Consider the following 15,380-nt stretch of genomic DNA (forward strand, 5'->3'; position numbering starts at 1 on the left):
ATGACTTGTTTATAGTGTTTATGATGCGTTCATGTCAGTGTCATGTCACTCTTATATACCTTCAAGTAAAGTGTAACCAAAGTTATTTACAGCAGAATGTGTTTTTGTAGAGCCTATTGATGTAAAAAAACATGTCTTTGTACATGTGTGACCGACTGTACATATAGGGTCTTGGCTCTACATAAGTGCACGACTACGCCACTTGGGGCCTTTCACACCAAGATATGTTGTAAACCCAAGTATATCTGCTGAGACACACAGATAAGATGAGTAAAGACAGAGACGTGATTCCAGTACAAAAATAAACAAGATTTATTAATATGGAATTCACTTAAAAGGCCATTTATGCGGTTAAGCACTAGAGCGCGCACCCACTATGGTGAACGGCAAGGGGAAGTGGTAATGGCTGCCACCAGGGATATTACTCTTTGGGACAGTAGCAGGGGAGAGATAGCTAGTCAGCTGATGGGGAGCGGTTACCTGTCCTGGGAGAAGTGTGAGGCCGACACAACACTCGTGCTCTTGACTCTGGTGCCTATTCACACAGACACACATACACACACACACGCATAGGCACAACTACTGCAACAATGTGATGACAGCAAATGGTGAGGTGCACGTTACCACTACAAAATACTGTGAGCAGTGCGCGAAGAGGAGGACTCAGATCCGGCGACCTGCCCCGTGAGCAGCTTCACTATTACTCTGGAGAAGAGAGAAGGGGGAGGGGATGGTTAGCACTCAGCGACTGGGAAAACAGTAGAGCAAAGCTGAATAGGAAGGATGTTATTGGTAGCAAACTACTGGGGCAGCCAGTACCACACATGCCCTAATGCCGTGAAGGAGAGAGGCAACAGGAGGCTAAAAGGTAACGGCCAAGTCAAATAATACCAAATGAAACCAACTAAACAGAAAAGAAAACAAACAAAACGGCAAAAGCTACTTTACATTAATTTTACAGTAGGCAAAACAGCAGTGGCAACTGGTTCTGAAGACACAAACTAGTCAGAATCAGCCATCCATAAACAATACACAATCAACAAATAACAGTTTTCCATTGACAGGATTTACACGAGCACACTAGGCATCACTCTACTTTACCTCAGTGCATCCTAAAAGCAAACACAACATGGCAAGGGGACCCCTGGCGCTCGTCACCACAAGCCGGCGTGAGAACACTGCTGTACACAAGCATATGTCAGATACAGCGAGACAGGCATTTGCATCATAGACTGAGGACATGATTAGCTCACATATGTTACACCATACTACAGCGGCAACAAACACATACGGGTAGTAAACAGACATACATAAGAGCAAAGGAGTTTACAGGCAAATGTTTCTCCCCAAACGAGAGTTACAAATAAATTCACCTCTGTTGGCTAACTTAGGTTCCTTAGTAAACAGTGCAGGGCTTCGTTGAACCGTCCTTCGCCCGAGACCTACGTTACAATGTGGCTATTAAATATATGTACAACCTCACAAACACGGTAGCCTGACGTTGAACAACAATGATTAAAATAGTGTACTATTACCTTCAGTAGTAGGGCTACCCACCAACCACTCGGAAGCGTCTAGCGACAGTAGGACACCTGTTGTCCACAGTTTAACATCAGATAAACAGTTAAATACATTCATATGATCGTGTAGCAGGTGAGGCAATAGCATGTACCTTTCACAGACGAACACCCAGAGAGCCAAGGATAGCCGAATCGGCAGAGTTTACAGAAACCAGGGATCTTAGTTGGCCTACCGGTGAGCCTGTTGTTTTATAGAAAGTGGTGTTGCCCATAGACATAATATACATAGACGCCGCATCAACCGCTGCTCCCTACTAGCGCTGACGAGATTTGGAGCCGCCATCTTGGACCGGTCATCCACTCCACTCAGTGTAATCTGTTTGGCCGGTGCAATGAGCTGTCAGCGCACTTAATTAATCATATCTCACTGAATACCGAACAGATTTCACGCGTTTTTTTTTGCTGCAAAGGTCATACATGTAGCTATGATACAGGCCACATTGTTCGAAAATACAAAATACAACCAATAGTACGGTAATGTTAAATCTTACTTGTGAAAAGTAAATCCCCCGAGTATGGTCCGCCGATTTGAGCAGGAACATGCTGCACAGTGCTGTCATTTTGTGTTTTCTGCTGCAACGCAATGAGGAGTATGACAGGTCCAAGATGGCGGCCGCATTTCTTGTTTCCAGCAGCCAATGCGGCGTCTATGTATATTATGTCTATGGTGTTGCCGCTAAGGAAACCTAGCCACTTAGAAGCTAACTGGAAGGCGTGACAAAGGGGAAATGAGCTACGGTAAAAGCAGGAGGACAAACTTAATACAGCAGTGGCTCTGCCGGTTACACATGCATGGTAGAAAAATAACATAATTACAATTGGGCATATATGCAAATATGTATAGAAGATAAACAAAACACATTTGTAGCCCAATGAGTGCGGTTGATGTTGCTTATCAAAGAAGACGCAGCAGGTCTCTTTCAAAATGTCCTTTGTTACAACTGTAACTGATCTGCACTGATCTCCCTGACTATGTTGAATATTTAGAAGTAGCCTAAATGACGGCATTTTTGAGCGAGCGAGAGTCAGATTTTTGGCTTCTGGTAGTAACTTGCTAATTAACTAAAGCAAGACTTGAGTGATATCACAAATTTGAAAGGAAACAATATGAAGACGACAAGTGGCGGGCGAGGCTAGAGTTGGAGAGATATTGTGTCCTGTTACTGTGAAGGACGTGAAGCTAGAGTTGGAGAGATATTGTGTCCTGTTACTGTGAAGGACTATTGTGTCCTGTTACTGTGAAGGACGTGAGGCTAGAGTTGGAGAGATATTGTGTCCTGTTACTGTGAAGGACGTGAAGCTAGAGTTGGAGAGATATTGTGTCCTGTTACTGTGAAGGACGTGAGGCTAGAGTTGGACTCAACTCTACTTTGACGCAATCGGATAACACTACGACCAATGTGTACTGTCCTCCAACGTTGCAGCGCTGTCTTCATCAGTTTAGCTGGTTCCCCGGAATGTTGGGGAAAAAGTAACGTGCATCATTGCTCTTTGCCAGAGTGCCTCGCAGAGACAATTCCATTGTGCTCTCGCGAGAACTCTGGATTTCCAGGGTAATTAAACATGATGCCTGGAATGCGTCAATAGAATGTGTTACTTTTCAGATGGTGGGGGTACGCGAGCCGAGTCAGGATGTAGCAGGTGGTACGCGGGAAAAAAAGTTTGGGAACCGCTGCTGTAGGAGATGCCGTCCTTCAGATGAGACGTTAAACTGAAGTCCTTACTGTAGTCATTAAACATCCCATGCCACTTATCGCAAAGAGTAGGTGCTTCTCTGGTAATCATCCCCCAATGTGATTGGCTCATTCAATCTGGCCCCCTAATCATCCCCCAGTGTGATTGGCTCATTCAATCTGGCCCCCTTATCATCCCCCAGTGTGATTGGCTCATTACCTCATTATCACCCTGGTGGGTGCTACACATTGGTGGATAGTGAGGTCCCCCCTTCCCTTAGTGTTGAGAAAAGCGCTATATAAATGTAACGTGTTGTTGTCTCATCATGAAATATTAGAGCACACATCTTGTTGAAAAGGAGAAATCTTATCCAAGTGAAGCAGAACTCATCACTGTCAGTGTAAACTGTGCAAGAAGAATCATATTAAAATTACTGTATTCAAGGCATGCGATATTGCACAAGGTGTTATTTTTTCTCAAAGTAATGTTTCAGTTGCTATTTTTTTTGTATACAATGTTTTGGTGTGAATTGTGTATCTATATTATTTATAGCATATCGGTGGTTTCTCCATGCTGGCTGTTCCGATATCAGTGTTTTCTAACACCCTCTTCAATGTGCCCCATGCTCAGGTTCTCACTCCTTATGGATTAAGGCAACATACATCAGAGGAAGAACTCCATTTCCAGAATACTCAGGATATACAATCTTGGATGATATTGTGTTTGGGTACTATGATTCAAATGAACGCAAAATATTACACAAAGACATTAATAAGGCCTCAAACAGCAGTTTTGATGAACATGATATCTATTATGGTGAACACTTTATTGGATTGTTTTCTCAACTCATGAAAAATCGAGCATCTTATCTGAACAACTATTTCAACCACACAAATGGTGAGCCGATGGACTGGGGAAAGGCATGTTACATTAAAGATGCAAGACGTTATCTTGAATTTCCCCTTGGGGATCAATAAAGTATCTATCTATTTATCTATCTATCTATCTAAGGCTGCACAGCTAGGACTGGGGACTGGGGAAAGGCTTGTTACATTAAAGATGCATTTTAGAGACGTTATCTAAGGCTGCACCGCTAGGACTTGGCCTGCAGGTGGCAGCAGCAGCACAGACTGCAGTAAATTCAGTTTAACGTTCATTTAACAATCACAATTTAAACAGGATGGAGACTTCCTCCTTCCCTCATATGGTAGATTTTTAAAGGCTTGGTTTTTACATCAAACTTTTGTTTTAATATATTTTCTAGCTTTTTTATTTGACTTTATTATTTTTTCAACTAACTTTACTGCAGTACAGCACAGTTGAGACTGATAAAAGATGAGCAGAATAAATTCCTTAATAAACTCACTGAGATGAGCATGCGTTGAATAGATTCATTAATAAATTCACTGAGCAATACTGATAAAAGATGAGCATGTGTTGAATAGATTCATTAATAAATTCACTGAGCAATACTGATAAAAGATGAGCATGTGTTGAATATTCATTAATAAATTCACTGAGCAATTTTGAGGAACGCTTTTGTACAGGAACACATTCTTACAAATCTTCAGACAATTTAGGAATACTATTTTTTTCTCTTTGCAAATGTTTATGTAAAACAATTTCTGCATCTGTGTATCCACTTGTAAACCGGAGACATTCATTTTTGTTTGCCAGATACACACACTTTCCAGAGAGCTGCTGGATGTGAACTACTGGACAATGATGAACCAGGATTGATGATTACTACGGATGCTTACAATGGGGAGACTGTTCAAGATCTGTATTATAATGCACACCATGACGCTGCTCACTTTAACCAGAAATGGACAGATAGTGCATTATGGACTCCAGAGTTCTGCAGTGATTCCCTGTGCAAATTTATCTATCGCCCCACCTGCATCAAACTTCTCAAAAAGCATCTGGCCAAAGAAAGGAATCGCGTGCTGAAAAAAGGTAACGTATGATTGACAACAGTGAGCTTTCTCTGTAGGCCCACTCAGTTGATTTCCGCCAAATGATTATGCACACGATGTGCTGTGACATGATACTGACAAAACGCCCCTCTAAAGACAAGACATCATACGCTAAGAGAGCATAAACACAAGACATCATACACTAAGAGAGCATAAACACAAGACATCATACGCTAAGAGAGCATAAACACAAGACATCATACGCTAAGAGAGCATAAACACAAGACATCATACACTAAGAGAGCATAAACACAAGACATCACACACTAAGAGAGCATAATTGAAAGTAAAAAAGTTGCTGTGTGCTTTAGATGACATTAAACCATAAGAGAGCATAATTTTATATTTGTTATACTGTCAAATGTTTCAGAAATGGTTATTCCCTTACAACCGACTCGGTTGTTGATTAATGATGACTCGAAGATTCAGTTTACCTACAAAATAAAATCAAGTCAGACTCACAGGCTTAACAGCAGGACGTTAACTAAATGTGTGGAGGTGGTTACCCTACACTGGGACACAGGGAGCTTCATGGGACGGTGATGTTATTGCCATGCTGATGTAATGGGTGAAGCTCTGGCCTGCGCTTCCCCGACTGCTCTGCTTTGTGTTGTGCACAATGTGAAGCTGGACACAGGACACTCATGGACCACTGACAGGTTTATTCGTTCCACTGGTTCACACAAACTGCATCTGGTGTATAATGAAACATAAAGGAGCAGAGCACACGCACCTTCATACATAAAATGCCTCTCTCAGTCAAGTTTAGCGGTAACTCACTTACTGAACGAATATACAGATAACCAGTGATAGTATGGGAGTACAGTACACCTTATTAACACGTACCTGGTGTATAATGAAACATAAAGGAGCAGAGCACACGCACGTTCATCCATAAAATGCCTAACACAAAAGAAAACCAACTTAATCATGCAATACACAAGACGATGAAATGGCGGCATTATATACACAATGAAAACTTCTGGACTAGCTCGCTCTCCCCCAAAGTGTCTCAATATTACAAATGAAATATACAGACATAAATCCGCATAGATACACCACTACACTCTAATGGATTAAAGTTCCTGTCTGTAAGTCCATAATAACATAAATAAATCACACTTTCATTCGAACAGTATTAATACGTACCTCTCTCAGTCAAGTTTAGCGGTAACTGACGAGAGAACGGGAATCAACACGAGAAAGCTTATCTGGCTTTCACAATAAAAGTCCCAAAATAAAAATGCATAGTAAATGATAGTACAACGAATAATACACTCTGTTGAAGGGTTTTGGTGAGATTTCAACCTCCAAAATAAAATGCAATATTAACCTGGTTACATTCACCACCCCTGAAATCCACCAAAATCCCAATCAATACTATATTGTCAGATATGCAATGCATCTATCTCTGGCACACCCTGGCACAAGTGAAAAGAAAGACCTAGTCTACATGTCAACTAAAAAGTCACCTCACATACAAGGTTCAGGGAAGAAAAGAGATTGATCAGGTGTCCGAAATTCCCCTAGCACAGTATGACGCCTAGTACGCCACACAACACTTGGCCCTAGAAATACTTGCCACATAAACACATTCACATGTATCAAAACTTGTACTGTGAAAAAAAACACAAATAAAACTTACATAATAAACACTCCTTATGCATAAAAGTCAGAAAGGAGAAACTTGTTTACTAAAGGTGTTTTATCCTTTCAAAAACGGTCTCTGAACCAAAGACTCTATCAATCTGTTCACTGACTTCACTAGCCTGCCAGTACGTGTCCTAACAGAACCATCAGCCCCAGTGTATCTATGTGAATCAGTGTTAACTGGGCAAGTGTTGTCAGGTGAAAGAGGAGCAGACGGGCTGTCTGCAATAGCACCAGCAGGGCAGAATACTGGAACAGACTGGACCAGCTCCTCTGAACTAGCCAACCTGGACTGGTGTGAGGCTTCAGGTGGCGAGACTTGAAGCACCTCACCATCCATAGAAACTGGCAAAGCCTGGGCATCATCAACCTGAGGTAGTGTATCAGACATTGAACCCGTTTCATCACCACTGCCATTACTGTCATGATCTGACTCCTCATCATTCATTGACAGGTCAGCTGTAGAAGCATTCTCGTCTTGGACCGCTTCAAGGAGTGGTAAAAAGTTGACTTCCAATAAAAGATTCCTGTGTACAACTCTTGTGTGTCCTTTTGCATCTTGTATTTTGTACACATGCACACGGGGATTGACACCAACAACTTTATATACCCCATCCTCCCATTTGTCGGCCAACTTCTTTCTTACCCGCTCCCCTTTATTAGCTACCAAGACGCGATCACCCACAGACAGGTAGGTGCCCTTGACACGTCTGTTATACTGCTGGGCCTGGTGTTGCTGCTCTGTGGAAGAATGCTTCTGTGCGATTTCCATGGCACTTTTCAAGCAGGAAACCAGAGACTTGGCATAAGGGAACGCATGAGCGAGTTTGGTGAAATGGTCGGTGACCACTAATACATCCACAGACCGGTGCTTGCGGTCATCTGCTGACCAAAAATCCACACACACCAACTCCATAGGTGCGGAACTCTTGATAGATTCTAGAGGTGCACGAGCAGCAGGTTCTGGTGACTTTCCAACCACACATCTTGGACAACATTTTACATATGACCGAACAGACTTCTCCATATCAGGCCAATAGAATCGTTGCCTCGCAAGTGAGAGCGTACGATCCTGACCCTGATGACCTGCCAAGTCATGGATGCCAGACAGTGCCTTGTCCCGTAAACTTTGAGGCAACACATACTGAAACCTTCTTAGCTTGGACAGAGGATTTCTTGTCACCCTGTACAAGACACCATCATGGACACGCAGCTTGTCCCATTGCTTGAACAATCTAAGGACCCTCGGATCAGCGCCGTGCTTTTCACGCCTAGATGGTGGCTTCCTGAAGATGCAGGGGTCCTGCTCTTGACCCATCTGTAACTCCTGGGCTGAGAACATGGGCAATTCATCCTGACCACCTGGAAGTTGCTGAACATGTTGGGTTAAGCGGAGTGCCCTAGTCTCTGCCGCATCATCCCAATCACAGTGGACTTGACAGAGAGCCCTGATCTCGGCCGCGTTACACACACCCAAGGTCCCTGGATTGTTAGCTGGTCTGCTGGTTTGAGACTGGCAGCTGACTCTGAATACATCTAACACAGAATCTTCTGCGACCCCATCAGCCTCCAGAATGAGCGTAGAGTATGGCTCCTTGAGCAGTCTCTGGCCAATGCACTTGGTAAAGGGGTCACGGCTCAACGTGTCTGCCACTACATTCTTTTTTCCCGGTAAGTGCTTGAGATCAAATGAATAGGAAGCAAGCTTAGACACCCAACGGATCTCACATGCGTCAAGCTTTGGCTTTGTTAGCAGGTAGGTAAGCGGATTGTTATCCGTCCAAACGGTGAAGCTGCGTCCCTTCAGCCAGTGACTGAATTTCTCACACACACTCCACTTCAAAGCCAAAAACTCCAGTCTTATGGGCTGGATACTTCCTCTGCGACGTGCTGAGTGTTTTGCTTGCGAAAGCAACAGGTCTGGCCATGCATTCTCCCTTAGGCACCTGGGACAAAACAGCACCAAGTCCATCCAATGATGCATCAACTGACAAAATAAACGGTTCGTCAAAGTCTGGATGAGCAAGGATGACACCCTCCAGCAGCATGGACTTTAACTTGTCAAAAGAGGTCCGACATTCATCAGTCCAATCAGCAGGGGTGAGCTTACGGAAAACCCCCTGTGACTTCTTGACCTTAGCTGACTTCCCCCGTCTCTTCTGGCCAGCTGTCAGGGCGAACAACGGCCTTGCAATGGAGGAACACTGCGGGATATAATGTTGGTAATAAAATACCATGCCAAGGAACGATCTGATTCTCTTCACAGATGGTGTGCACCCATTGTCTTCCATGAGGTCTTGGATCTTCATAGCACTGATGACCTCAACTTTGTCTGGATCGACGGACACACCCCCACCATCAATGACATGACCAAGAAATCTGACCTGTTTCCGCAGCAGATGACACTTCTTCGGAGCCAGCTTAAGGTTGTTCTCCCGCAACCTGTGGAACACTGTCTGAAGTCTGGATAGGGCCTCGTCCTCCGTCGGGGCAAATACAAGAAGATCGTCAAGATAGCACAGGAGTTTTGAGAAGTTCATGTCCCCGAAGATTCCAGTCATCACTCTCATGAAAGAGGCGGGACTGTTGCAGAGACCCTGGGGCATGCGATTGTATTCATGGAGTCCAAGAGGAGTTGTGAAAGCTGTGTATCTCTTGTTGTCTTCATGCATTGGGATGTTAAAAAAACCCGAGGTGAGGTGGTGCTGAAGAAACAATTGCCACCAAGGGCAGCCAAGCAGTGGGACTGGTTTGGTAATGGGTGGGCGTCCTTCAGCGTGCGGGCATTCAGCCATCTGAAGTCGGTGCAAATCCGCAACCCGCCGTCCTTCTTCCATACCATCACCAGAGGCGAAGCATAGTCACTTGAGGACTTCCTGATGATCCCTGTTTCCTCCATATCAGTGAGAACCTGCCTCAGTTTCTGATAGTGAGCTGGCGGCACCCTCCTGTATGGTAGACGGAAAGGACGATCATCAGTGAGACGAATACGATGTGTGTAACCCCTTACCTCACCACAATCCAGTGAGTGCTTTGAAAAAATGTCTTGATAATCAATCAGCAGTTGCATAAGCCGGGACTTACAGGCTCCACTTGCCTGACACGAGTCAACATCTATGTCGCCCAAGCCCAACTCTGACAAACTTCTGGTCAGCCGAGCAGTAGAACTTGCACTGGATGCGGGGTCGAGTCGTTGTTTCTCTTTGTCAGACACTTGTGTCTCTCTTGCCACATGCAGACCCTGGAAAACCTCCAGATCCTCAATCGCTAAGCATGGAGACACATCAGCCAGTTTACTGTTCCTTTTCAGTGTAATAGTTCTATCAGAGGGGTTTACCACTGTCATTGGCACCCATCTATCACCCCAGAGAGGCGTAACAAGACGACCCACAAGAATGTCTCGCGGCATAGCTTTGGAGTTGGTAGGCTCAATAACTACAGTGCTTCCTGGTGACATAGGCACATTAGCAGGGAGTTTTCCCCAGACCAAGTGCTCATGCTTAGGCAGGAGAGTCACTGCCTGGGTGAGCTTGACAGTGCCTATTTTGTCAGGAATGGCACCCCCTCTCCAGCGGTCGACATTGGTGAACATAGATAAGAAATGCTCAATCCTAGGGTCAGACTGATGTTCACGCCTGGAGGCAAGGTCCCAATAGCTGTTGTCACCCTTCAGGTCATGAAGCAAGTGTTTGATAACATTTGAGCCCAAGATGAGGTCATCAGGTTGGCCAGGCACAACCAAGGTAGGCACGACAAAGCAAACCCCATAAATCTGCATCTTTAGATCATAAAAACCCTCTGGGCGGGTCTGCAGACCACCACAGCCAACCAACATGATGTTCTCTTCTAAACGCTGCTTCTCAGGCAAAACACCAGCAGAACTGAGTTTCTCTACTGCATGCTCACTGATACTGCACGCCATAGAACCACAGTCCAGCATGCCTTTAAGCTGCACACTGTGGTTGACAAGGACGGATGCATAAAACAACTCGCAGAAAGTTTGGATCTTCTGAGTGGCCTGAACAATTACCCTGGACCCACTGGGTGCCTTGGCACAGCTATCTTCATAAAGGTGAGTTAAGTTATTGCTTTCTGAGAGGGAGTTGTCTAAATCACCCACACTGCCCCTCTCCAAGTATGGGTCTAGTAGTTTAACTGCTGGTCCTGAGCACCAGCGCCAGCGGAGGGCCCATTGCGGCGCCTGTTGGTCTGCTGAGGACAGTCTTTCTTCCAGTGACCAGTAGCCAAACACTTCAAACATCTATTCTCCCGTCTGCAGTGAGACAGCGTTGAGTGGTCATTTGCACTGCAAACTCTGCACACCACCTGGGACTGAGGCACTGCAGGGTGCTGACCGAAGCGCTGCTGGGTTCTGGCATTAGCTGCCACTTGTGCATTTTGCATCACTAGCCGGTCCAACAAACTCACTAAGCTCCTCATACAATCGTTATCACCACCAGCAACCGTTGGTACAGCCCGTTGTAGCATTGGTGATGCAGAGGTGTCTGAAACAGGTGGACTATCAACTGTTGGTACCTGACTCTGGGAATGGACTTTACGCACTGTGGCAGCACTCTCAAGAGGCTTGGCAACAGGGCCTCGGGTCTTCTTCTCCTGGATGCGTTCGTCAAGCCTCTCCTGGATTTCACAGGCAGACCACTTATCCGCAGACTTGAACTTAAACACGCTTGCGAGAGTCTGGTCTGGGCAGTGCTTGACAAACATCATACTGACCTCATGCCCTAGGTCATCAATTCTACGGCCCTGTCTCTTCAAACATTCATCCACCACATCCACTGACTTATTCAGCCTTATCCAATAATCCATGGCGTCTTCATCTGGCTTCGGCAGTGTGTTGTAAAAGTCAGCTAAGGGCATATTCGAATAAGACTGTTCGCTGAAATGCTGCTTCAAGATGTTGAAAATCATATGAGGATTTGCAGTGTGATCAATAGATCTGTCATTACGTAGCTTGATTCTCACCACATCACCTGCTTTGCCCATAAGCTTTGCCATAATCTCTCCTGAGTGTTCATAGACTGGAATGTTACGCTTCCTCAAGTATGAAGTCATCAGATTTTCCCACTCAAGAACGGTGAATTTGTCTGAGCTGTCACCCCTAAATATGGGGGGCTCCCTAGCGTCCTTCTGTACTACAACGCTGACATTGGGTAGTGTAGTGTCAGAGGGCTGTGAAGGAGTATTACCACTGTGTGTGCTCCTATCAGACTGCAGCCTAGCTGTGATGGATTCACCTAGCTTTTCAGCTAATTGTGTGAGTAGTGAACATAAATCTGGATTCTGCTCAGCTTGGCTAGGTATAGCACGATCCACATAACGAGTAGAAGTAAGCTGTGGAGTGCTTAAAACTGTGACTCTAGGCCCTGGTGTCCTTGTCTCTATGGGTGGGATTAAACCCCCCCTTCCCCTACCTAACAGGTACTCAGAAAAGGTACACTCACCATCATCACCCTCACTACCAAGTGAATAAGTCTTCCCTTCTGCCATATTTCAGTTATATCACAAAGCAAAATTTAAAAAAAATCAGGATCACAACAAAATCAGAATGATATTAAATGGTGTTAAATCACAGAGTTCAATAACATCCATCAATAAGCAACAGTTCACTAATAATGTTTTTAAGTTGACGTCACCAGAACATTAGGCTACTTTTTTTTTTTTTTTTTTTTTTTTAGTCCATGAAAACACAGAAGAAGAAAGAAATCCACGAAATACTGCTTGCGTCGTCCGAGTCTCTACATTTACTAAGTCCAAAGAAAAAACAACCAGTGTACCAGTCACAGTCCAAAGAAATACCTGGATACCATTAAGGATGAGCTCCCCTGGTGAGCGAGCTGACGTCGATCACAGACCAATCCTTAAAAGGTCACGGCACCATTGTAACGGGTGAAGCTCTGGCCTGCGCTTCCCCGACTGCTCTGCATTGTGTTGTGCACAATGTGAAGCTGGACACAGGACACTCATGGACCACTGACAGGTTTATTCGTTCCACTGGTTCACACAAACTGCATCTGGTGTATAATGAAACATAAAGGAGCAGAGCACACGCACCTTCATACATAAAATGCCTCTCTCAGTCAAGTTTAGCGGTAACTCACTTACTGAACGAATATACAGATAACCAGTGATAGTATGGGAGTACAGTACACCTTATTAACACGTACCTGGTGTATAATGAAACATAAAGGAGCAGAGCACACGCACGTTCATCCATAAAATGCCTAACACAAAAGAAAACCAACTTAATCATGCAATACACAAGACGATGAAATGGCGGCATTATATACACAATGAAAACTTCTGGACTAGCTCGCTCTCCCCCAAAGTGTCTCAATATTACAAATGAAATATACAGACATAAATCCGCACAGATACACCACTACACTCTAATGGATTAAAGTTCCTGTCTGTAAGTCCTTAATAACATAAATAAATCACACTTTCATTCGAACAGTATTAATACGTACCTCTCTCAGTCAAGTTTAGCGGTAACTGACGAGAGAACGGGAATCAACACGAGAAAGCTTATCTGGCTTTCACAATAAAAGTCCCAAAATAAAAATACATAGTAAATGATAGTACAACGAATAATACACTCTGTTGAAGGGTTTTGGTGAGATTTCAACCTCCAAAATAAAATGCAATATTAACCTGGTTACACTGATTCATAACATTGGTTAGGTTCTATTGACGTTATTGCCATGCTGATTCATAACATTGGTTAGGTTCTATTGACGTTATTGCCATGCTGATTCATAACATTGGTTAGGTTCTATTCAAAGTCAAAGTCAAAGTCAGCTTTATTGTCAATTTCTTCACATGCTCCAGACATACAAAGAGATCGAAATTACGTTTCTCACTATCCCACGGTGAAGACAAGACATATTTTACCAATTTAAGTACACAGACAAACATAACATTCAGGTAAACAAAAAATAAGTAAAAAGAGGGCACATACAATGAATAAATAAGAGCAGCAAAATTTGGTTGAAATTGTGCATAGACAGTCAATAAAAGTCAGGCCAATAAAAGGCTGAGGTAGTTCTGTTTGACCTAAGAAAGAAAATGGCATAGTGGTGCAAGTTATGTAAGAGCAGCAGAAGTGTTGTGTTTACAGGACAACAACAACAAGTTGCAAAGTGTGCAAAGTGTACAAGTGTGCAAGTGGAGTAGTGCAAGGCGGCCAGGGGCGTCGCCTGCCGATTTTACCGGGGCTTCAGCCCGGGGTAAATTGAGCTCAGCCCGGGTAGCCAAAATTGTTATTTAACTTTTTTATTTCATTGTGCGTTCTATCCCTCGTAGCCTGTTAGAACAAGGAATCCCGAACACTAAACTCTGACAAGGAGAAGCAGAACGGGCCGGGCGGGGCGGAGATGGGCTGGGGGGTGGGTGGAGAGCGGCAGAGGGTCGCATCGCGGTCTGGTCTGATCAGTGGATCTGTGCTCTCAACTAACGTTACTGCTGTCAACTCACTGGGTGGTGCAGCGTCATAGGTTGCAGTACGTTGAGAAAGCAGACGTGACATGGCCAGCAAAAAACAATTGAAACTGTTTGGCTTTTTCAAACGAAAGGCAAAGGGTAAGAATTCATGTTTGCAAACTGAAATATAAGCCTGTCCGACCGACTCCATAAAGGCCAGCTATTAGTTGTTTACCTATCCTATCGCTAGCTGGCTAGCAAGCTATCATTGGTAAACACTAAGCAGGAGCAAAAATTAACTTTTTGAAATGTGAATATCTACCAGTCACTGACAAATGAAGTGGCGAAATTCACCCACCATTCAATAGGCAATCCGTATTTTCTGTCTGAAATCTACTAGCCAACTTCAATATTTACTCAGCTCTAAATAAATAAATTTAGCCAGAAGGGCTAATGCTTTCCCCGTTGTTGAACATTTGTACTGATGTTCTGAAGAGCAGACGAGGATGTTACACTCTCTAACACAATAGCAAAAAATTGCAGTTTTGATACACAGTAGGCCTGCAATGTAGGATTTTTTCGTAAGGAAGATGTTTTAACAGTGGCAAACTATAAACCATTAAATATCTAGAGGGGGCTGAGACAGCTTTCATTCACCCTGTAATGAGCCATTTAACCATCAAAGTGATTACAAAGCTGATGACATAAACATAAAACAGCATTAAAAAACCCAAGTTTCATGGGGATAAACATGTTCCATGGGAATGTGTTTAAATGTCCACTGAAATGTATGCAAATGCCCTATGCATAAGCAAGCATTTGTAATTAGAGCTGAAAATTGCAATCTCAAAAGTTATTTGTATCCTGCAATGTACTGTAGTATGTTTTTGTTGGTTTGCCACACACTGATCTGATTCCATAATGTTGTAGAGGGTAGCAGCAAAGATGGGCTACAAACAGAGGAGGAGGAGCCAGCAGCAGGAGCAGATAGGCCTAGCCTATGTCAGGATCAGGCATGGACATTGGTATCCATTATTCAGAGGAGAAGAGAGAAGTGTAA

At 44.0% G+C, this 15,380-nt stretch overlaps 1 protein-coding gene across 1 annotated transcript in view; it reads left to right on the top strand.

Moving 5' to 3' along the window:
• The window catches only part of LOC143106190 (major histocompatibility complex class I-related protein 1-like), a 29,650-nt gene that overhangs the window by 5,161 nt on the left and 9,109 nt on the right, over positions 1 to 15,380 (top strand). Inside the window, exons 2-3 of the mRNA XM_076270405.1 lie at positions 3,885 to 4,151; positions 4,932 to 5,210. Of these exons, the coding sequence (XP_076126520.1) occupies positions 3,885 to 4,151; positions 4,932 to 5,210 (546 nt within the window). The remainder of the gene's footprint in view (positions 1 to 3,884; positions 4,152 to 4,931; positions 5,211 to 15,380) is intronic.

This window comes from Alosa pseudoharengus, unplaced genomic scaffold, assembly GCF_046254945.1.
Source record: "Alosa pseudoharengus isolate Yale_2024_CS ecotype anadromous, Long Island Sound unplaced genomic scaffold, YU_APseudo_1.1 YU_APseudo_1.1_scf_6, whole genome shotgun sequence".
In the NCBI taxonomy this organism is placed as follows: Eukaryota; Metazoa; Chordata; class Actinopteri; order Clupeiformes; family Clupeidae; genus Alosa; species Alosa pseudoharengus.